Below are 25,621 nucleotides of genomic sequence, written 5' to 3'. Positions count from 1 at the left end.
TTGCAGATTTGTTCCTGGGATGTACTTGCTTTATCATCTGAATCCTTTGCATTTTTTTCATTCAAGAGATTCACATGAAGTTTCTATCCTAACTAGTTTTTAGATGCCACAGAATAAAATTAAGGGAGAAAAAAAAATCAGCATTAGAAAGTGCCCATGGAAGTATGAATACAGGAATAGAGCAAAACTTCCAAGTAAAGTCCTTCACAGTGGAAAACTCGCACCATACTTTACCACTTGGACTGACAGGCAAAAAGATGAACGTAGAGACAGTGACTACTTTTCAGGATTTATTGTAAAAAATAGTATTAAACAATAGGAAAAATGCCACTCCTTGTTCAACCCACCACATATTGCTTTATGTGGAAACAATGGAAAATTTTGACAGAAATGTATTTACCCATTCCTATCCATGTATCAGATGATTCCAGCTACTCAGGACATGCTCATGGGAAAAATATTGGCAGTATCACAGCATATGGAAGTGGAAATAAAAAACATGCAGTATTTTCAATTGCAGTTGGGAGGCCTATTTCCTGGAGTCTAGAGATCATGTTGTTTTATCTGTTTTCCTTTAGCATTATGTACATTATCAGACTTTCATAACTTCAGACACCAGCATAAAGCCCTGATTTTTTGCCAACAGTGACATACCCTCCTCAAAGATAAATGTGGAAACCAGAATGCCTGCCTTACTTCTGTTTGCAATTTCCTTTCCACAGGAACATGCACATGATATAGTTCCTGCTAACATATATTTAAAGCTTGGCTAGCCCTTTTTCACTTATACCAGTTCAATCCCACTGGAGGTCCTCAGGGCAGCACAAACAATGGAGAACAGACTTCCAGCACCACAACACATTTGTTCTGGCCAAAAACTTCTTGTCCTAACACCAAATTACATACTTTGTATGACGCTTTCTTTTGTCTACAAACAGAAATATGTCAGATTCTGCATTAAACTGTATTACAAAAAGTGTAAAACATTACTTTCCACAATTATTTTCTGTGGATTTCCTAGCTCATCTCAAAACTGCGAAGTACCAGTGTTAGCTCAAACAGAGCTTAGTTTTAACAGAGACCCAAAATAATGGGCGACAGTAGTGTTCACCTGGTGCAATTAGCTTCATTATCAATTGGCAAAAAGTTGACTTAGTTTCGTGCTTTAAAGCACTAATCAGAGCAAACTTGAATTACATGGCACTGTTGAGACCACCCCAGTTTCAAGTCAAGGGATGCACTTATGCACAGGTACATTGTTGTAGGCATGACATGAATACAGAACCCAAATACTCAGAAAATGGGTCAGCATAAACCTATGGATAATGCTAAATAAGAGCACCTAACCATTTTTTTCCACTGCTGTGCTTGAAGAAAACTTGTACCAACAACAGTTTGAGGTGAGTCACATAAATGACAGTCACTGGAGTAGAGTGCAGTGGAAAATCTGGTCATTCTGAAAGAAGATACAATGGAGCAAGCAATACAGGAAATTCCATACCAAGAGGCCAAAGTCAAACATTTTTTCTCTTGCACATCATAGAAAGTATTTTTGGTTACAAATTACCACTGCAAACAACCTTCTCATAGATAAAACTAAAAGGTTTCTACCTAAAAAGTTCTGGGAAGGGTCAAAACCCCACAAACTAAAACTAAAGAGCTTTCTCTATGTCCTCTTCTCTTCTGAGTAGCAAGAGCTTCCTGATTTTAAGGCAGCCCCTCCTCTTGGTCAATCAATTCCGTTTTGGTGGAGAACACATCAGCCAACATGTGCTTCGGGATTTCGGATCCTCGTACTTTTAACGTGTAGCAGGCGTTCTCTACTTTTGCCAGACTCTGTTTCAAGGTATAGAGCTTCTTAGAGACTTCATAAGGTCCGGTGTTGCCGATGAAAGTGAACCCATCGTAAATCTGACGCAAGAACTGGCTCAGTTCAAAGGGCGTGTCTATGTCCCCGTTCCCAACGCTGCTGATGCACAGCCGCATCAGCTCTCCCGTCAGGTCAGCCACTCCCAGCAGGTAATCCACAGGCGTTACCTTCAGGCTCCACGTGTGCGGTTGCTTATCATGGGAATTAGAGGTCTGGGGACAAAACAGAAGAAAGTCCAGTACAGAAAACTGTGAGAAAGTCATCTGCAATTGTTCAACTATACATCTGACATAACTGGAAATTTAAAACATTCTGGAAAATTAAATTGCATGGCACTTCCACATGGTTTGATTTCAGAAGTACTAATCTCCTTCCAGCATATAAGCAGGTAATTTCTACTTAAGATGTTATTTTTATTCTAGCAAGTATGATAAACATACTCTAACTCTACCATCTCTATTTGCAAACAAAATTATCATATATTTGTAGCAAAATTTATTTGCAGTTGTTTGGGGTTTTCTCCCATCTGACAGATCTCGGCCTGATATATTTTTTTTCCTAAATAGTCTGTCCAAAGTTAGCAAATCAATCAAAAATAGTCTGCATTATGAAAACAAATCATATAATTTCATAATAGTATCTTGAATTTCAAAATATATTCTCTACAAGTAGCCATAGTATTCTCAGATCTGTTTTATACCAGCTCAGCTCATTAAAACAGCAAACGAAAATCTTCATGAAGCAAATTCATTACACAGTTACCCATTTACTCCAATATCCAAGTTTCCATGTTTGGTGACAGTAGTTTGTCCCTATGAGCCATTTAGGGCAGGGTAGGAGTACAGGCAAGTCAAGAAACAGCAGATATGGTATTAGAGCTAAGGTATGATGGGACACCAGCTTGTCCTCTGAAAGGAATCTGCTCCAGGAAAGATACAAATGATGCAGCAAAGACATATGCACAAGGCAAATTAGGACCTCCAGTAACCAGTTCAATACCAGCAATAAGATTTCAGTCATGGAGTTCATCCTGCCTTGGATTTGTTTGTGTCCCCCAACTTCTGCAACATCACTATACACCAGAAGGTCTTACAGACAATCCCAGACACTTAAAAATCCATCTGCTACATTTGTTAGCTAGTATTTCACTGTCCTGGATCTTTTGCTGTATCAGAAAGAGTTCAGTTTGCTCTAAATAAAAAGGATGTGAAATTTATAAACTTGTATCCCATGGATTTAGTTTACTACTTATCAGAATAAAAGGCAGGTTTTGAACAAGTGAGTCAAAGCCCACATGTATATCTAATCCCATTCCATTAACTGGTCTTATTTAATCAGATGCCAAAAATGTGACTAAGCCTGCTCGCTGTATTTCCATCCCAGAAAGATGTTTGTCAATTGAGAAAAGAAAAACTTTTACCATGTTTGTTGTTTCTTCTCTGTCTTCTGCTGTAAATATTAGTTGTTTGTTGATCTCTTCAACACTGATCAAAGATCGTGTTTTGATAAAATACTGAAACGAAACTGCCTCAACATACTCTTGAAGTCCTGCAAAAACAGCAGAAATAAGCTCATGCTTCAAACTTTCCAGCAATGATCCATGCTCACAATTACTTATTTTTTAAGAAATCTTTTAAGCGAGACTATTTTAAGGTTACCAGCAAAAAGTGAAAACTAACATAACCCAGAAATAACATTGAAACATAATCTAACATAGCACGTTTCTGAAGTATGACAGTCAGACCAAGCACACAGACAAACATGTTCAAGTTTTTACTTCACCTGCATCCTTCATGCAGAACCTTCTGTAATTTCAACAAAAAGCATCACGGTATTCTCAGAAACATACTGAAGATCAGCTCCCCATAATGTTCCCAAGGGGGTTCATGCTTAGACCAGTATTGTTTAATATCTACATCAATGTCATAGAGAGCTGCATCAAATGCATCCTCAGCAAATTTGCAGATGACACTGAACTGAGTGGTGCAGTTGACACACCTGATGGATGGGATGTCATCCAGAGGGACAAGGACAAGCTTGAGAAGTTGGGCCCATGGGAATCCCATGCAGTTAAACAAGTGCAAGGTGCTGCACCTGGGTCAGAGATCCCCAGTATCAGCACAGGCTGGAGGATGAACAGATCGAGAGCAGCCCTGCCCAGGAGGACTCGTAGTAGATACTTGTTTAAAACTGAACTTCCCTCTTCTCCATTTTTTGAAAATCAGGCTCCTTAAAATATGCAGGTTTGGTGAAATTCATGTTCAAGACAAAGCATCTGTTGTTACAAATCACTCCAGACCAAATAAACAAACAAACACACCAGACTGGACTATGATGTCCAATAAGAAGACCACCAGGTGATCCTGCTTTGGCAGAAGGGTAGGACTAGGTCATCTCTAGAGGTCACTTCCAACCCTAACTGTTCTGTGATTCTATGAATATATGCTCTGTCCAAAAGAGCACATATTCTATGAATAGCTGCTCTGTCCATAAGAAGTTACACTCTAAAATTAAGGCGTGCAGGGGGACAAAAGGAGTTAGTGTGTTGGAAAGGGAACAAAAGATGGGATAATGAATGTAGCTTGTACCAGATTTGCATGCCATCTACTGCTACCTGCCACAATTATCTCTCACAACCTGCTTAGCAGATGGTGGTTTTATTATGCATTACAGCAAAGGTGAGATCTAAAAAAAAAAGAGTTTGAATGTTCAGACAGATGTCACAGGCTGTCAGTTTATCCTTATGTGCTGACAGCAGATTTGGGGAAAGCACATGAGAAAAGTTCATAAGCAGAAAGCTGAAGCTGGCACTGCTGGTGGAAAAAACAGCCACGGCAGTACTAAGCTAAAAAAAGTTGTAGAGACAAAGTCAATGCCTGTGTATATCTGCCCCATGAACAAAGAAAGCCCAAAGAGGACATTAAAGGAATGGATACATGACAGAGATGCTTCTAGCAGAGCTATTCTGAGCCATTTTAAGGGGATGACTTCACTTCAAGAGAAGCAAACAGGTATCATGCTGCAAGAGGGCCAGGATTAGACAATAGTTTTGTCAGTGAGAAAAGGAGGATGTAACCAAGGGTACCAGAAGTAGAATCCTGTTTCTCATTAGAATAATCTTAATACCCTCAATGGATGGACCTGTACACTGCCAGGACCTCAGCTTATAGAAATATGCAGGAAGAAGCAAATTTAGACTTCATCTGGATCAAAGAAACAGTCTAAATCAAAAAGAAGAGAGCATAGATTTGAATAACAGGTGAGTGTGGAAATACCCAAAAAAACTAGACACAACCCCAAGGGGTAGGAGGCTTTCCATGTTACAATAACAAAAGCATAATAAGTGACTGGCTTTTTTTTTTCCCCTTCTAAATATAAATTTGAGCAGAGGCAACTCAGAATGGCAATTCCTTTATAGTACTCTACAGCAGCACTGGGAAAAGCAGAACAAATATGCAGCAACCAAATTCACACTCAACAATGCTGTTCACAAACCAGAACACAAACATGGAGGTGGCAAGGCCAATTAAACACCGTAATTTAATCAACAGAATTCAGGTAAAGCATTCTGGGCACAAGCAATAGAAAAACACTAGATAAAAGCTACTCAGGATCTTTCAAGATAAATAACTTCAGAGGCTGTAGAGAGGTAGATTTCATCACTCACTCTCTCCCTGGCTTACCTTCTGATGTAATAGGACCAGTCATCTATTACGAAATTTTGGCTTTTTCTGTGGATAAGCTGTAAGCTACCAGATACAGCAGCACTCAACATGACAACATCTGTGAGAATATCCCTCTGCTATCTGTGGAAAAGACTATTACATATGAAGACTCAACTTGGCATTTTCCACAGCTCTCAGAGAAACCAAATCATCCCTCAAACTTTTTGGTAAACAGTTTTCTCGATCAGTCAGATCTCCCACTTCCAACTCACTCCACTTTAATACTTCACACACGTTTTGTCCTTTTCCATTGTAAGTGTTTGGCTCCTCTGTTCTTTTACCTTTATGTACCTTTTTATATGGACATATTTATATGTAGATACACACATAGATCTTTGCTTCCTCCTGCCATCCCACCCTAGCTGACATGTTCCTGCCTGGTGCTCCTTCCTTTCGTTTAGCACTACCATGTGAATGTTGCACACAGTCTGTTTGCCATTTACTGTCACCTTCTCACAATTTAGGGAATCTATCTCCCACTATTTAGTAAACCTTACAAAACTCTATTAAAGTTACCATCACAAATAGAATGGTAACAAAACCTGTTCATGACTACTTGGCAAAATACCTCAATATTTTTTCCTTTTTTTTTTTTTTTTTTTTTTTTTTTTAAGCAAGTCCTTATTCCAGAAGTAGCTACAATATGACATTTCAATGACCCAAAACCTTGAAATAAGGTATTTCAATGTGCAGGTAGAAGGATGTTTAAACATGTTATGTTTTGGTTTAATGGTAGGACATCCGCTATTTCAGCAAATAATTCCCAAGGTGACAAACCCCATCCCATTTCACTACACCATCCAACAATACCTTTCCCCTTATGCTCTTTTTTTGGATTTATTCCAAAATTGGCTTATTTATGGATTGAGCTGCCAGTAATGGAAGAGTTTTTAAGACTGCCTTTTATAGGTTTGGATTTTTTTGTAGTACAAGGACAAAAATGCCAATTAAAAACACTGTATTATTTTTACTAGTACCTCTTAAAATTACAGATGTATGGTTAAAAAGTAGCTGTTTAAGTACTTTGATATTTTATTAGATTTATTCTATATAAATAGCTTGTACTAGACAAGTGACAGTGACCCAGTATAGCAGCTCTCTTCTATGTTTTAAAAAATTATTTTCTATGTAAGAACTAGAAAGCTACACTGAGCTATCTTCTGAGCATGTATCTATAAATAAAGGAGATCTTTCTGCCTGAAAGCTTGAGCACTTTTTTGCCAGCTGATATTCAAGACATTTTTCCTTAACTACATATGCAGCTCTAAGAAGACAAAGTAGTTTCCCTAAGAAACTTAGCAATAAATTAGGTTTCTTAAATGAAAAAGAATTTTTTAAAAAGTCATTGGAGCACTCAATCCAAGAGTCAAATGAATGCATAACACAGAGGAAAAGCTAGCTCTATTTAAAGAATGAGTAAATAACTGAAATTACTTAATTGCAGGAGACATATCAGGGTAAACAGAATCTAATTTGTTCACACATGAGATGTGCATGTATCCATGCATACAGGGAAGCTTCAATCCAGAATGACAGATCAACTAAGAGATGAAAGTTTCCTCATAAAATTTTGTTTACTTCATTTCCTCCTATAAATCTCAGTTCAACGATTACAAAACAGGTTCAAATGATTTCATGCTTCTCAGTTGTTAAGGTTAGCAATGCCAGTGCCACCTGCCATCTTCCCAAAGAAGCTGCTTCTCTCCCTATTTCTTCTCAAACTCATTTTCTTTCTCATCCTTTGTCAGGTTTCTCTCTTTTTGTTTAGAGAGGAGCCTGTGCTGATGGTTAGGACACAGGCAGATGGACACAAGCCTGTGCTCTCTCACCCAGCTCCTCCCCTAAGCCATGCAGCAGGAGTCACAGGCCAAGGGCAGCCACTAGTGAGATGGGAGGAAGATATACCCAGCAAGTTTCTTCCAGGATCACTGCATGAAGGGTGGGGCACATTATTTACAGGGCGAGTCATGTGAAACTACCCACTTGCTGATTCATTACAAACCAAAACAGCACTGACAAGGCTCTATCTTATCCTCATGTTTAGGCTGGCAAGTTTCATTGTCATTAAAAAAACCCCAAACACAGAAAAAAACATCCCTTGTCTCTCCTTCCCTGAAAAACCAAAGGAATTAACAACAACAACAACACACACAAAAAAATCAACAAAACCTAGAAATCCCCACCATAATCCAGAAAAAAAAGTCATATTCTTGTGGAAATCCCAAACAGAGAAATAATTCGACAGAATATGGGGAACATGGTGAACTTAAAGGATTTGTTTCTAGAAGCACATGGATGAATGAAGGGGAGAATGAATGAAATAAGCAAACAATTAACCAGGTACAACATCAATTGACACAAGTACACACAATAAATTTAACAGTATTAATACAAAAACTAAATCCAGTATCCTAGTGAAACTAGTAATTCACACCTTAATATATTCCTTTAAAGCTCTCTGCATACTTGACAATGATTCCTAAGATTCAGAGGTCTTTTTCTGGGCAGAAGGAGTAAAAACATAAATAGTTAAACTTAAACTGAGGCTATGAAACAATCAAACCATTTTGTTGATTGTAAGCATGAAGTCAAAGGTTAATTTTATAACACACACTGAAAGAGGATAAAGCCAGCTCTCCTCACAGACAGGAATGCTCTGTACATCCTGTTGTGAAAATGGCTTAAAAGAGTAATTCCAGTTAGGGATGGATTTCATAAAACAGTACTAACAAATACAAACAAAAGTACTAGAACAGAAGTCTATAGCTGCTTACACATCTGGAAGAAAAAAAGTTTCTATTCACTGAGTAATAATTCAAAAGCTGAGCAGGTTTACTATTATATCAGTAAGTAACATAATGTACATTTCTTCTATAAAGGCCTGAATGTTTTGCTCATTAGTCAATTGCTACTTGACACATCCACGACCACCAAAAAGTTCTGTTCTCTTCTAGCTGCATGTGTTGAAGTGATGTATTTCAGACACTGAAGTGTTAATATTGTTTGCACTCTGTTTAAAGTTGAATACACACCAAATTCAGGGAAAAAGGTAATACCAAGATTAGTTAGTTTTCCCAAAAATTCCAGAAACAAATGTAAGCTCCCTATCAGACAGGTGCCTGTGAAAGTTAGTAAAATTATTTCTCTAAACAGGCACAAAAACCCTTCAAAGAACTGCCAATAATATTTTAATCTCTCATTGCAGAGAACAGGTAATCAAGCTTTTTTAAATATTGTTATTAAAAACACATGGATATATGACAAAGGATAGGCCTTTTCACAGATGAATAATTGTGGGCGAGAAATTCACAAACTTTTATTTTGCTTCTACTTGGGGACCTGAGGGATGTACCATGGTTACTTTTATAAACAAGGTTTTTGTTCTGAAGTTTGGGGTTTTATTCCAACTCACCAGCCTCAAATGCAGTAATTCTGAAGAGCACCCAATGTTTTACATGAGTTCTTAAAAAAAACTATTCCTGTGACAAATAGTCTTCCTGTCCTCTTTGACTACCCCGAACTGCCTTCATAATTAATACAGAGTTTTAAAAGTCATTCAGTCAGACAGCAAATTTTAGCTACTGACAGCCTTGAGGGCAAGTGTTCAAGATACCAAAGAAAGGAAGCTCTGACTCAGCCAGGATGTTCAATGATCAAAGAAAGAGCACCTAACACAACACAGCTTCTGCAGTCCAAAACACAGTGAAAGTTCTCCTTAAGGTGATGCTGCTTCCATGCAACAGACCCAACTCACAGGCACATCATAAGAACAAATAGTGGCCATTTATCCTTATAAACACAGATCTGTGAGATGGCATAAAGGTACTTCACCACTTGCCAACCTCTATTTCTCCCCACATGACTGCAAAACAAAAACTGAACCACAATGTGCTATCCTGGTTGCTTCTTGGAATGGAGTTCCTCTATGACACATTCTCCTGTGTGATTTTAAATAAACAAACAAAAAAGCTTCATAGATTCTTTTTTTTAACTTCTCTTATGTTCCAACTGCACTTGGTTCCTGCAAAGGCTGGAGAGATCTTGGTCTGTGAATGACTAATGTCAATAGCTGCAGGGTTGAAAAAAATTCCTGAGCCAGAGCACAAGATCTCCTCAGTTTGTCAGCTATGAAACTGAATTAAAAGATAAACAATTAAAAGACAAACAATGTCAGGCTGCCATGTGAGTAACTTCAGTACTTGTCATAATAGTACAACAGGACTTTAGGACAGTTAGGTCTTAAGTTAGAAGCAGAAAAGGACAATCTTTGTGATCATGCTGATCTGCAGCATGCATCTTTAAAAGGCTACATAGCTTCTCTTCTGGATTTCTGCTGCTCTGAACGGCTCCTGCTGAATTTACATCTCATTCAGGGATGAGCTGATAATCAGTTCTCACATAGTGCATGCCTAGTTTGTTCATGTCAGAATTTGCATTCATGTTTGCAGGTTTGTTTTAATTTTTGTTTATGGACATACAACACCTGCAGCAGAAAATACAAAGTGAGAGGCTTTGCATTTGCTGTTTTTTCCCCTTTCCTTAGAAGAACCTAGGAAAAAGGCATGAACCAAAAATAAAAGGGCAGCAAAATGCAACGAACTGAAGGTATCAAATTTCAAATAGGCAACTTGCAGAATGAAAAAAAACCAAACCAGTTTGACCAAGCGGGGATATGAGTCCAAAGAAACACAGAAAGTAACAAAACAGAAAGAAAGAAATTAACAAAATTTTATCTGATAACCACAAGCTTATTCACTGCAAATTCTGTTAATTTTCCAGTATAATCAGGAAACTTTGTTTCCATTTCTGGCATTTTACCCCTCACCTACAACAGCAAGAGATTAATTCTTCAGTTACATCCTGTTCCTGTGTTACAGTGTTTTCCCACCATCTTGCATAAACCTGATTGCTTCCTTCAGGGTCAGCTTTCCTTTCAAGTTTTAGGTGTATTTAGGTCTTATCCTGGGTGAGACATTTACAATTCATGATACCTTCCTCCTGCAGTACAAAGCTTTTCCTTTTCTATTACCAACCTAAAATTAAATATGCCATCTATTTTAATTTCAGATTTTAAGCTCTCTCAAGAAAAAAATCAGGTGTTCCTGATGTGCAGAACAGTACATTGATATTACATCCTTGATATTATGTACCTTGATATTGTTTCATAAATACATGTGTTTACAAAGGTAGAACGATCTGAGTATTTATTTCCTTATTTTGAGTTTATAAGCTAAGAAAAAAAATCCAAACAAACACCAGAACAAACCAGGTAAACACAGAAATCATTATGTGGATAGCTCCTTTAGTTTGCATTCCAATTAAATCCTTCATACAATACCCCAAAACATGGTGTTACTTAAATAATCAATGATCTAAAGCTGGCCTGTTTGGACAGACCCCACTTATCTCCATAGCATTTCTTACAGCATCCTGTCTTATGGTTCAATATACTGCAGTTAAAAAGTGGCATTCTAGTGCAACTGAACTATTTCCTCTTCATCCAAACAGACATAACTGCCTGGTCCAATCGAGCAAGGCAGTTTGTTGCAGTATCTTACATGCCTGAAGTGACTCTAAGTGGCATAAGGCAGGAGACAGAAATAAGCTCCATTATATCAACCTCTCAGAACACAAACAGTGCCTGCACAAGATAAATGATGTGTTAGACTGCGTCAGTGCTGAACTTTTACTCAGAATTTCCTGCATCATCATCAGCAGAAGCACAGAGCAATAGTTTTGACAAGGTGCTGACATTTTACAGCCTCATCATCTAATCCTATTGAGAGCAAGTGCAGACATGATAAACAGCTAATGAGCTTCCCTGTGCACACCACTCCACTCGCCACTGCTGCAAAGCACAGGCACACAGCAAAGGTCAGCCAACTGTGCTTCAGTGGCATCTACCATCATCACCCCATGCCACTCCACTTAAGAAGCTACAGAAGAATTATGGGCTCCCCATTCAATATTTTGTCTTAAGGGGAAAAAAACCTGAATAAAGTCCTGAAATAGCTAGAGATTTCATTTAACAAAGTCACATTAAAAAGGTACTCCATTCAATCCCACACAGTGCCAACTAATCGAGCAGTCCTTAATTTTCCTTCTGCATACACAAGTTTTGCATTTCTGCAGAGTAGATTTAGAACACGCTTTGAATAATTACATACATCCTAACATAGAATCACAGCATATTTCAGGTTGCAAAAGACTTTTAGGATCAACTGAGTCCAACCACTAACCCAACATTGCCAGGTCCACCACTAAACCATGTCTGTAAGGGCCACATCTATATGTCTATTAAACACCTCCAGGGATGGTGACTCCATCACTTTCCTGGAAAGCCTGTTCGAATGCATGACAACCCTTCCCATGATTAAATTTTTCTGAATATACTATATAAACCTCCCCTAGAGACTTGAGGCCATTTCCTCATGTCCCATTTCTTGTTACACTGGAGAAGATACCACCCCCCAGCTGGTTACACTCTCCTTTCAGGTAGCTGTAAAGAGCAATGAGGTCCCTCCTGATCCTCCTCCAGGCTAAACCTCCAGATTCTTCAGCCACTCCTCAGCAGACTTGTGCTCCAAATCCTCCACTTGTTCCATTACCCTTCTCTGGATACACTTCAATGTCTTTCTTGTAGTGATTGGTCCAAAATTGGACATAGAACTTGAGGTGCAGCCAGTGCTGAATACAGGGGGACAATCACTGCCCTGGTCCTGCTGGCCACGCTGCTGGTGATAGAGGCCAGCATGCCACTGGCTTTCTGTCACTGGGCATGTGCTGGAGGATCATGTTCAGCTGCTGTCGACCAGAAACCCCAGGTCCTTTTCCAGCGGGCAGTCTTCCAGCTACTCTTCCCCCAGCCTGCATGGGGTTGTTGCAGCCAAAGTGTAGGACCCTACACATGTGGTAGAGCACTTCTTTCTTGTCTTTATATTCCATACAGATCTTTTCTGTATACTGTTGATATTTCCCTCAGTAGTTGAGAGTTAAATATATATATACATAAATAAATACTCACACACACATATATATATACACAAATTTTTAAAATCCCGAAAAAATTTCTTCCTTCCTTTCATAAATCCATATAATCTTTTCCAGTCTTTTTCTTGCACAGTGTCTCTCAACAATTTTAAAGAAAGAGTACATATTTCCTCACAGGATATATAAGGTATACACTGCAAAGTGGGCCAAAGGAGCAGGAATTCTATATTACAAATAGTAAAGTTTTAAAAATATCAACAAAGCAGAACATGCTAACATAACAAATGAAGAGCTCTGCATTAAAAAAAGACTTCATTATTTCAGTATCTCTTTGTTTGCTTGTTTAATCATCCCTTGGGACAATCTGTACTGTTAAGAAACGTGTAGAAAACAGTCATCAGTTTTTGTTGTTGTTCAATTAGTGCTATACTCAGTGTTTGAGCTCATGCAAGTGTCCTTTGGGGAAACGTCCTGCGTGCCATTAGCACTATTCTTAATGAGGGAAAGCATGAAACTCCTTTAGTGCTCTGCCAGAATTGTTTTATCTTCAAGTCAAAAGAACAACTGCTTGGAGTAACCCCAAAAAAAGCATTTAACAATTACAAGTGGCAAACAATATTCCCAAGCATAATACTCATAGCATTCTTCTATTTATAGGCTAACAGTTATTACACTGAATAAAATATGTATTAGGCAGCTTTATTATGCAGACAATCATGATTCCCCAGTTAAGGCTGCTACAGTGGTTTCCATGATAAGCTCCATTTTGAACCCTTTTACTCCTTCTGTGAGAGGTAGGGTGGGGAACAGGAGGATGTTTCATGTTTGGTTTCAAGACAAAGGAGAATATTTTTAGGAAGTTTGAGGTTAATTAGACAGGCTGCTTTTGAGATATGGGACATAAGTGTTTCTTTATTCTTTTTGGAAGAAAAAAGCAGTTTAATGGCAATGTTTTTGTTCATAAAAAGCTTTTTAACTAGTTCTCCAGAATTTCTTTAAAAGACAAAATCAGAGATGAAAACTAGGTTAAAGGAAGGTCAAGACTTACAGCCCTAGGAAATATATAATGACAAAAGATCTAGCACTTTCCTTAGTTACATTTCTTTTCAAAAAGACATGCAAGCTTTTTCCACTGAAAAAAAAGCAAAGCAACAATTAAAGAACACAGACTTGAAACCAAAACTAAAAGCAACACTCTTAACTCTTACACTGCTCACCTCTCACTTACAGTTCTTCATGAACAGTGGCGGGCAGGTGGAATAAAGCATTCCCTCTCCCACCTGCTCTTCATCTAACTGTCTCTTCATTCTTCCTGTTTCTAGGTTTTCTATCTCAGCTTCATAATCCTGACATCAAGCATCTTCACATCTCTGACCCTCCTTGATCCCAGCTTCAGCACAAGCAAGATCTACATGTCTTGAAGCCTGCATGTTCCTTTTTTTTGCCATCCCAACGACTAACAGGAGAGCAGAAGATTTAACAAAGGTAAGACTAAAGGTCTGGCTGAAAGTTAGCATTTTATACTTGTTATGCATAAAAGCTCATTTACACAATGCCTAAAAGTATTCCCTGTTGTCACAGCAACACGCAAGTATATTCTAACACTCCCTTACTAAACATGTACTATGGGCAACAGCTGGCACAAACCTTCCTTGCAGTGGAGCATATGTAGAAGAGCTAAAACATAAGTAGATGCTGTGGATGATGTACCAAAATAGAATGAAGGCAACTTCAGTTGGATTTTATAAACAGTCTTCTTAATGAGGCACAAATTCCTAATTACAGAAACAACAGGGAAATCTTAGGGCCAAGCAGTATTATACAACTGATGGGAGTGGACAGACTTGCCATCTGCCTCCCCTGAAGAGATGGAAAAAGTAAAAGTACAGCCATTTCCAGTTCTAACTTCAGAAATGCAATGGGGGCTGTGTATTTCTACCCTGTAGTTCTGTCTAAAAAAATGGCAAAGTTCGGGTATTTGAGAGACTGCACACCTGACTGCTAGAAAGACGGACAGCAGAGTCTACTTCTTCTCCCCCTTATTTAGCACATTAATACCTCCTTGCCTTCCTTTCTTTTTACCTCGAGACGTCAGTAAGATTCATTCTCTGAAGTTTTCTCAAGACCGTAGTAAGAAAATTCTTTGACAATCTCACCCCAAGTCCCATGTAAGCATTAAGGATGAGCTACCATACATGCAACTGTGTGCAGTTCTGGGTGTCACAATTCAAAAGAGATGTGAAGATCCTGAAGGCATCCAGAGGACAGCAACAAAGCTGGTGAAATGGTTGGAAAGAATGTCCTATAAGGAGCAGTTAAGGATTTTGGGCTTGTGTAGTTTGGAAAGGACAAGGCTGAAGGGCAACTTCACTGCTCCTTACAGGTTCCTGAGGAGGGGAAGTGGAGAAGGTGGGGCTGATCTGTCCCATCCAGTGACAGGATGTGAGGGAATGGCTCTAAGCTGCATCAGCAGAGGTATTCATTTTGAAAAGGTGGTCAAACATAGAAACAGGCTTCCTAGAGAGGTGGTTGATGCCCTAAGCCTGTGTTAGAAAAGGCATTTGGACAATGCTCCTAATAACTTGTTTGGACTTTTGGTCAGCCCTGAAGCGGTCAGGCAGTGGCATTGGATTATCATTGCAGGTTCTTTCCATCTGAATTTGTCTATTCTGTTCCAAACGTTTTGCAGCTGTGGAGGCATTGAATCATCATACACATGCATCTCTAACTTCCTCTGCTAACTACTTGTACTACTAACCTCCCCTAAAGTAACTCATCCTGCTCTAAAATGGACAAATACATCTTAGTCATTTTAAGAGCCTGAGATTTACAACACTGAAAAAAATTAATATTCTGAACTGTTCCTGACAGAACACTTGCAGTTGTTTTCTAAACAGTTTATTCAAGTCTATTCTGGTATTAATAAGTACCTTTATGCAAGTAAGAAATCAATTATGCAGGATAATCAGTGTAGCTGGCAGTGTGTATTTACCAAATACACAAAGCAAAACTGAATAAATTTTTTTTCATTAATTTCTTTATTTTCAGATTGCTATGGCTAACTTAAGTTTAGGTATATTCAATGTAAAAAAGAAATCTAACTTCTGATTTCTGAAAATATGTATTTTTTTATGAAACAAAACCAGCAATTTTTTTTTGTTAAGAGGAGAGAATCTGGATGTAAATAGCCAGCATTAGGTTTGCTTACTTCTTTGGTAAGAACATGGGTACAGAAGTTACTGTGCAGTAACTTTCCATATGTCTCCTATGTAGGTATACTCTCTTACATGTGAGATAAGCAGATCTAATTCCAGGCCCACTGCTCCCCAGTAGAACTAGAGGCAGGGAAGCCTCTTTGAATTTACTGCCACAAAGACACATATCAAACAAAACAGCGATAGTTCAGGTGAGGCAGCTGATGAAGTGGTTATCCTGTACATGGCATGGCTGATGGCTTGCACCATGCAGTCTCACAGAGATCCATGAGGCAGCAGACCTCAAACACTGCTGCTCAATACACAGCATATGTATATATGACTCACATGGGACTACAAACTTTACAGGTCACAATGAAGTTTTCAAAAACTTTTGTTCATAAAACTGAATGCAAGGATTCTCAGCTTTCATAAGCAGTACTTAAAATGAAAATCAAAAGACATTTTCAGCGTGTTAAGATGCTCATAATACCCTTTGAATAGTATTTGTTCACAGTTTTAGATTATCTGTAGTGTCAGCATTTTGAATTATCTCTTTTCATTGTGTCACTACAGTACTTGGCTATAAATAGCAGCAAGACATACAGATTAAGTGGCTCTAAGTAAAGCTACTAATATCTAATTTGAACAACCCAATGCATCACAAGTAAGAGGACTGTGGAATTAATCAGAGCCATTGAAGACCATCAGGGCAAGCTCTTTCTGGTTCCAAATTGCTAAACTGAGACTCAAGACCTGTTTCACTCTTAAACTAAAGTTTGTGTAAGACATGAGTACAAGTTAACCTGAGCATTGTTTGTCTTGTAAGTTACATACACATATTTGCTGCTGGTTTATCAAACCAATCTTACGGGCATTTTAAAACTGGGGCAATTCTTCAGCTCTCATCAGCTGAAGAAATTTTGCCTAAACAAGGAAAGATATACACAAGTTGTTTAAAACGAGATTGATAAACACAAGACACTTTTATACCATGACTAAGATGTCAAAGAAGCAGTTACATATTTTACTCATGTGTTGTCACAACCAAGGCATACCAATTTTAAGTAATATTCAGATTGTCAGCAAAGAGTCAGCAAAGAAATATGGTTTGACAGCAAGAGTTACGAACAAATTGGGATTTAGTATCTCAAGAATGTTAGCAAAGACTGCTGTTTACAGAGGAGCAGAAAAACATGTGACTGAAACACACAAACTGGTTTAATGCTTGTAACAGAGGCAAAAGTACATTTTGAGCCTAGAAGAAAGAAAATGCTAATCTAAAGATTTAAATTCACTTACTTTATCAACCCCAAAATCACTTTATCACTCAAAACGGATAATTTCATAAGACAGTTGCTCCTACTCTCCTCTTAGAAATTGTAACCCCTCAGGAGGGACAAAAGCGTGTGCTACATATTCCTCTCAGTCAGAGAAGACCAGCCAGTACATTTGTTAGAATTACTCTCAACTTCAGTTTAGGGCAGGGTCCAAATTGTTCCAGTTGTAGACTCCCATTTACATCTTCCTTTAAACTGCAACGAAACTGTAGGACAATAGCTTCTCTAATACCAGAGCTAACTTTGCTAGTAACAAAGATTAACCCGAGTCCTGATTTATAACCACAGAAATGTAACGAATTCAGAACTTCAGCATGAAGAGGAAGTATTGCTACATAAAAAGAAACTAAGCTTAGTTCAAAACCGTACACTTTTCCTATTTTTGAACAATTTACCTGGAGATATAGCTCTGTGGAACTGATACATGTCTTCTCCAATCAGTTCTTGTGCAACCTGCTTGATCTTCCGCCGGACAGCATCTAGCTTGACTTCAGATTCACTTAATATTTCTTCCCCATTGGGTGCACTGCAATCATAAAAAAGAAACTGAAAGAGCAGTTTCCAGAACATGAACAAACAGTTAAAAAACACTACACTTTTTCTTTTGCTAATCAATACATTTTTACTGGCTTCAAGAAAAAGCAAAACTGATACTAGAATGAGAAACAGTTTAACTTTCACAGATACCATCTGAAGATTCTGAAATTCTGTAGATTCTTACCAAGAAAATAATCAATCAGCCAGAGTTCTGGTAGCATGATGTTTATTCCAGACTACAGTCATAATTATTGTTTAAGTAAGAAAAAGAAGAAACACGTACAAAGGCTTCCAAAAATATGCTAGAAAACTAGCAGTATTTACAGAAGTCCTTCAACCGCCCAAAAGAATTAATATTTTGCCAACACTTGACAGCATTGCGAAATACAATACACTATGTACCTCTACATGTCATTTTTTTTTTTTTTAAAGGAAGTAGTTATGAACTGTGCTGTTCAGGAACAGCTGAAATATCTGATTCACAACCACAACATATACTTGGCACTTAAAAGTTTAGTTTATCTAATTTCCTTCAAACTTTCTCCTCCCTTGAGTCCAAATAATCCACATGGTATATTAGTTTACAGTCTCTTTAAGGAACTACTGAATAACTGGTCTCAAGAAAACACTTAAAAGCAAACAGTAAAATTTACTGAAATTAAAGCCACAATAACTGCGAAAAGCAAACGAGGAGAAAATACAAAACACAGCATGGAAAACTTCCACTCTCACAAAACCAAGAATGCCTTATATAACAGGAATCTAGATTCAGAGTAATGAGGAGTTCTTTCTTGTTGTTCTTTCCTCCACAAGTTCCCAGCTACCTAGACCCTTCAGTGAGAGTAAGTTACTTACAGCCAAGGCTGTAAAGGTTACTGGAACTATCACAATACCTCTTCATAGAAGAAAACCAAGTTAAAGAGCAGGCAACTTCATAATCTCCATTTATAACTAACTATAAATAGTTACTACTTCAACATAAATATATTGATAGGTAACAATATGCAAATTAAGATAAATGAAATTACAAAGAAAAGAAACAGGGAGAGCTGTTATAACATGCAAGACCAGTGTTTGTCACATATAGCAAACACTTTATACAGCAGACTACGCAAAGCTTCAAATTTTCCTGTTGCTCTTCTTGTTTGTCTCTGGCTTCCAAAGATTGCTTCAAGGCTTATGAGAACACAAAACACACAGAAGCTCAAAACTTTACACAGAAGCCTATCCAGCTGTAGTATTTACATAAACAGACCCCAAGTCACCTCCTATTTGCATTGATGACCTCGGGTGGAGGTGCAACAACCAAAACAGTGACAGAACTGCTTGGGCAAGTAACCTGAAGGAAGGGTGCATACTCACAGCTTGTTGAAAGCTGGAAGGCTCTCACCTGCTGCTCACTCTACTGCTTTACACTGGTTTAATACACCAATAAAACCAACCCAGAAACCTGAACCAGCATCTTTTAATTCTCTAACTGGAGTGCACATTCATTAGCTGGAATCCACCCTAAAGAATGTTTATGGGAAGTTAATTAAATTCCTCTCAACAGAACATTGCAGCTGTTACTCACAGACAACACTGCAAGGCAGATTGTAGTTTCTATGAACAGTTTCACACTCAACGTGACCCACCTGGTGAACCTGTGCAGCAGAAATATCGTCCTTTTGCTTTCGATCGTTATATCTCGACTGAGCTTCACGAGCCGTTCGTATTTATCGTGCCTGGTGTCAAGCTCCAGCTGGAATGCTGAAGAGTCAATCGTTACAGCAAAAGCTCAGTTATCACACGAACACAGTGCAGGGGAAGGGAAAAGCACCTGTGCTGCACTAACTCCTTACAGACCCCACCAGCCTTGTCCCTGGGCACCTTTCCCCAGGGTGGGCTGTCCCTGCTTGGGGCATGGCTGCAGATGCCATCACTGCCTGTCACCTGCCAGAGCTGCAAAATTCATCATTAATACCACCTTTGTTTAGTAACTCAGGTTTAAGTAGGTATTAATCCTGATGATGCCTTAAAGCAGCCTAAAAACCTTTTAAGGTAAAATATTTGGTTTTGTTAAAAAACTCTATTCCACAATACCGCTGTTCTGGAAATGGACTGAAAATTTCACCCCAATTCAGCAAGACAAATAAAAAAATAAAGCCTTACAACCATTTGTTAATAAGATTCACCAGTGCCTAAACCCATCAAATAAAAAGCACCTAGCTAAGGCACATATACTGTAGAAAATGCACCATTCAGTTATAAGAGAGGTTGCATTTCACATCCAAGCTAGACTTGGCCAAAAGTTGAGTATTTTAATATCCCTAAGGACTAGAAGTACTAAAGAAAAGTGAGATCAATTATTTAAAGTAAGATTCTGACTTGCTGATATTAGTTCTCTCTAACTACAATGAATACAGAGAAGATAGGAAGTGTAACTGGTTTTGACAGTCAAACACTATGAATGTTTCATGAATACCATTAACATTTTATACACCATTATTCTAGTAAATAAATCACTAATAGATGCTTACAAGAAATCTAACAAATTTCCTATACAAATGTCTGATCAAGTCTCTGTGCAAGAAGATGCAGAAAATAAATCAAGAGGTTACATTTTTGAAGGGCCTGACAAGTGAATAACTTAAAAAAGCATAGCAGTTCACTGGCAAGTGAGGTTTAGATGACACTAGAAAAATAGGTCTGTATTTCTCATTGCCTTGCTAAAAACTTGGTTTGTCTCATTTTGTTCTGTTCTTCCCAATCTTATTCTGAAACTCTAAGATAAGTCACAAATGCTCCTGATCTTTTAATTCTACTATCTTTTAATTCTTGTATATGTCTGTTTGGTATGTCTCTTGCAAATTCTGAGAGTCAATTCCACCCCTGTATTATCATCAAGAAATTTTCCCTCAGATCATAGTGACAGGAACTTGAGGAAGGGTGAGTTTTCCTTCATAGGATGACACAGATGACATTTCCAAGAACCATTTACAAATGTCATATACTGAGAAATTCACTATTCTGAACATCTGCAATATTAGCACCACCCCCTATCTTTTCTAGATAGTTAGAATTTATGTTAGGTTTTAAACCTGTTAGAGACTATCATGAAGTGCTTTATATTCTAAAGTAAACCAGACAAATATAATAATGTTTAGCCTAACAAGATGCAAAAAACCCTACTGTATTGTGCTATTGCCTAAAATTGCAAAGGATTAGAACCTGGGGGATCTCCGAGCTAACACATCAAAACCACACAGTCATTTCCTACACACATTCCACTGTAATATCTTATTTAGCACTGAAAGTAAACTTGGGCTCTATTGATAACTTTGGTGTTGCTAAATCAGACCATTAAAAATGACACTTAACTAAACCTTAACCTTTCAAATCAAGGTAGCATTCGCTCTCTTTATCACTGACCTGTCATATTTAAAACATATCTTAAAAAAAAGGGGTAACTCCTTGGGTTTTGACTCATTAGACGATTCTGTGATTCTTACGATTATTCTAGAAGACAATTTCTCATTACTTTTTTCTTTTAAACATTGGTGCAAATAGATCAATTCAAATAAATCTTTCTTTAAAGGTTAAAAAGAGCAAAATGTGTACACCCATTTAAGGCCAAACTTTAATGAGGCAAACCTGGCTGTGGGCATAGACCAGGCAATGAGGGGCTGAAGAGCCCTACTGCAGAAATGGGCCTGGGGGTCCTGGTTGATGGCAAGCTGGACATGAGCCAGCAGGGCCCTGGCAGCCAGAAGGGCCAATCCTGGCCTGGGGGCCATCAGGCACAACATCACAGCCAGGCAAGGGAGGGGATTGTCCTGCTCTGCTCTGAGCTGGGGCTGCCTCACCTCAAATATTGTGCGTGGTTTTTTTGGCAAAACAATATAAAAAAGGTCTTAAGATCTTAGAGAGCATCCAAAGGAGGGCAATGATGATGGCGAAGGGTCTGGAGGGGAAGCTACATGAGCAGCAGCTGAGGTCACTCAGTCTGTTCAGCCTGGAGGAGACAGAGGGCAGACTTTCAACATGTTCATGGGGGAAAGCAAGCAGAAGGGCAGGTACCGATCTCTTCACTCTGGTGACCAGTGACAGGACTCGAGGGAGCAGCCTGAAGTTGTGTCAGGGGAGGTGTAGGTCATGTATCAGGAAAGATTCTTCACCCAGAGGGTGGCTGGGCACTGGAACAGGCTCCCCAGGGAAGTTGCTCACAGCAACAATCCTGTCTGAGTTCAAGAAACGACTGGACAATACTCTCAGGCACATGGTGTGATTTTTGGGATGTCCTGCACAGGGCCAGGAGTTGGACTCAATCATTCTGATGGATCAGTTCCAACTTAGCATAGTCCATGATTCTATGATTAAGTTGTTTAGATTCAGACAGCATACACAGAAATAGTGCACAACTGGTTCACCTTACACAACTTGCTCAATTATCAACCATCTAGAGCATACCTTTTCCTAATGCTTGTGCCTGACATGGAGACAAAGACCACCAGCATATTTGTCCGGGGCAGTGCACTTGGTGCACTTTGCATTGCACTAAACACTTTTGCAATAAATACAAAGAGTGGATCTTTGAAAAACTTTGAAGAAACCATGTCCCTTAAATTCTTTCTGAAATGAACCAAACATGGATGAACGGATCACATGAAAAGGGAGGGAAACAAGCTGTTTTGAAGTGGAAGTAATGGCAACTTTATGACAAACTGATATACATGACAGTGGAAAATTAAAGTTGAAAGTACAGCTGCTCTGCTCAATTCAAAAGCAAGGGTATATACAATAGTCAATATAAATGATAGAGTGGTTTGGTTGAAAGAAGCCTTAAAGATCACCGAGATCCAACCCCTCCTCCCACGGGCAAGGACACTTTCCACTAGATCAGGTTGCTCAAAGCCCCCTCCAACCTGGCCTTGAACACTTCCAGAGATGAGGCAGCCACAGCTTCTCTAGGCAAAGTTCAGGGGTCATGGTTAATCATCTGCCAAGCTGATTTACACAGAAAAATATAAACACCCATTTTTTAAAAAGCCAGGAAGTTATATGACATTGAAGTACACATTAACCATCTAAAGCAGCCAGCCAGCTTATATTTCACCCTTCTTAGCTTCATAAAAAATATGTGGCATAGGGAAGATTTTGGAACAAGAATTAATCTGTTTGCCATCTCAAATCTCCTTCCTTCTTCAGTCAAGGCCTCTCATTTCTGAAGATCAACTTTGCTTTGTTAGGGGTTGTCTAATGAGAAATTCAAATTTACTGGAAGTTTAAGTCTGGTTTGGTGAAAAATCCTGTAAAAATAATTTGGTAGAAGGGAAGTTTACACTTGCCTATTTAAAGAATCTCAATATATGTTAATATTTAAAAGACATTCAAAGTGAATAAAATGACTACATAAAGGCCTTCATTAGTTAGTTGAATTCTTTTTTTGAAAAAGTGCAGGTCTAAACAACTACCAACTCTTAAAACAATGCATTCAGACTTACATTTAAGTAGCTTAGTCATCTGTGCACCACAGCCAAGGTCAGAGCCTCCTCAGTTTCTCAAAGGTCACCCTCTCCTCCTGTTATCCCTGTGGCTCAGATTTTGTATTACACCTCTGCAGATCCTACAGTTTTCTGCCACCAAAGGGCCCGGTCACCTTTTGCTTGGCTGAACATTTGTGCAGTTTGCTCAGCATCAGGTTCAGCACGAGTGAGGAGGGCAACGGGAACAGCAGGTGGGATGGAAACAGGAGCAAGTAATGAACCAGGCAGAGCTATGCAAAATCTCACTCCCAGGACTTCACAAAATGCAGAACGCTAAACTCTAAAGGTATGGAGTATTTTGAGTAGTAGTTTGAAGTTTCTCCCTCGGAGGGACCTGGTTTATTCTACTAATAATTTCCTAGCAATTTCTACACCACATTTTTTAAATCTGGTTTTCCAAATGCTCACTTACATTTAAAAGATGTCATCAAAGCTGAAGGTGGATTAACATTCTCTTTTTCTTCTCTTCTTTGACCATGTGGAAAATTGTCATGCTTCCGTTTTCTGAACCCACCAGATCCTATTAAATAGCAGATAGACACAGAAAAAAAAATATTTAAAAATATAGCTTTGCCAGAGCTTAAGGAGCATCAGAATGCTGTCTTTAGAGCATTCCTGACAGCAGTCATATTCTACAGGACAGAATAAGGTAACTGGATGAACTTTATTATCAACTGATGCCAGCTTCACATTATCATGTTACTTTTTCTACAACATTGCTAGTGAAAATTAGAAAAAAACCATCCATTTCAATGGATGAGTACGGCAGAAACCTAAGCCTTTTTTTTGCAAGGTCTTTGGGTGTTCACACCCTGTTATGTTTTCTTGCTGTAAGTGTACATGGAAGTTGCATGGAAGTCCTTGTGTGAACAAGGACCTACAGGATTATATCTTTCTTTTTCTTCCTTTTTTTCCCTAACTATTTTAAATATTCAGCTTGAAATTAGTCAATAAACCTGCAAGTTTTTGTTCCTGTGATTTATGTCACGGATCTTCAGTAACTAGAAAAAGAAGTAAGGCACAATTTAAGTAGACTACCCCTATTCAGATGTATAGGTTTAGCTCCTGCAGTGTAGCTTCTTAGGCCTTTACACTGCCCATTAACCAGTTTCTTCTCTGAATGCAGCAGCTCACTTGTGCCTCTTCCTTAACCTTTCTTTTCCGACCCACACCCAGAACTCATCTCTTTTGGACTATGTTTCACTCCCGATTTACACCTGATATTGTTTCTTCCATTTATCCTTCCTTCACCTTGGACTAACTCATTGTGTCACCCATGTGCCAACCATTCCTCCCTCTCTCTCCCTCCTTTTGGTGACAGCTGGACACTGTTCCTAACAGAGACCAAAATTTGGCAACCTTGAATACAGGCATACCTTTTGAATTGAGTTCTCTCAATTTCCTTAAAAGAAGAACCAAGGGAACACTGGATTTTAAAATGTTTCTACTTAATTGTTTATTATCCCAAACCAAAACCAGAAGTGGGCACAGCTACTTTCTTAAAGAGGAAACTGAGAATAATTTTTTCTTCTTTTCTGTTGGACATTAATTCAGGGTTTTGTTTTTCCTATAGTAGTTGAAAACATTAAATGCACCCCCTGAAAGAGTGCTGAAGGCAGGTCTGTGTGATTTTTGGTGGTGCCAAGCAATAGGACAAGAGGCAACAGGCAGAAACCAATGCCCAGGAAGTTCCAGTCTTCCTGACTATGAGGGAGAACTCTAGTGTGCAGGCGACCGAGCACTGGAGCAGATTGTCTAGAGAGGTTGTGGAGTCTCCCTCACTGGAGATGTTCAAGAACCATCTGGACACAATCCTGTGCCAGGTGCTCTAGGATGACCCTGCTTGAGCAGGGAGGTTGGACCAGATGACCTCTATGGTCCCCTCCAGACCGACCCATTCTGACTCTGATTCTGTGATTGCCAGGGCTAAACCAACACGCAGGCGGCAGAGCAAGCTGTGAAAAATATATATTTCACATATGTATTATTCTACATACATTATATTTTATACATATACATATACACACACATCATACTGAATAGTTAGCACAAGTGCTTTACAGGCCTCATGCACTCAGCTTCCCTCTGTGGCACCTGCTTTTCCACCCCAGGGATGCAGATCCCTATAGCCACATTCTCTGGCGCACCCGTACAGCCCCAGCGGGAAGGCAGGGCACCCACGAAGGAAAGGTCGGTGACACCCGTGAAGGAGCGGCCTCTCCCAGGGCGAGTTTCACGACACAGCCGAAGGGGCTTCCCACCGCTTCCGCCGGCTCCAGCTCCTCATGCTTCAGTCTCCCGAGGGTGGGAAGGGGAGGGGAGGGGAAGGGAGGGAAGGAGACATCACCTTCCTTGCCGCTCATCCCGGTGCCGCCACCGCGCAGCGCTCCCCCGGCAGCCCGCAGCCGCCGCGCGCGCCGCCAGGGCCCCGCCGCGCCGC

The 25,621-nt window shown here is 39.1% G+C and overlaps 1 protein-coding gene across 1 annotated transcript; it reads right to left on the bottom strand.

Annotated features, from left to right (window-relative positions):
• Positions 1-277: 277 nt before the first annotated feature.
• Positions 278-25,621, bottom strand: TSNAX (translin associated factor X). The gene is made up of 6 exons (XM_014875099.2): positions 25,529-25,621; positions 23,594-23,701; positions 19,291-19,405; positions 17,515-17,645; positions 3,291-3,418; positions 278-2,082 (listed from the first exon to the last, which is right to left on the bottom strand). Exons 1-6 carry the CDS (start codon positions 25,542-25,544, stop codon positions 1,708-1,710), a joined length of 873 nt encoding a protein of 290 aa, XP_014730585.1. The 5' UTR covers positions 25,545-25,621; the 3' UTR covers positions 278-1,707.

This window comes from Sturnus vulgaris, chromosome 3 (assembly GCF_052056855.1).
Source record: "Sturnus vulgaris isolate bStuVul1 chromosome 3, bStuVul1.hap1, whole genome shotgun sequence".
Lineage (NCBI taxonomy): Eukaryota > Metazoa > Chordata > Aves > Passeriformes > Sturnidae > Sturnus > Sturnus vulgaris.
The sequence above is the reverse complement of the archived record's forward strand: the minus strand, read 5'-3'. Positions and strand labels throughout refer to the sequence as shown.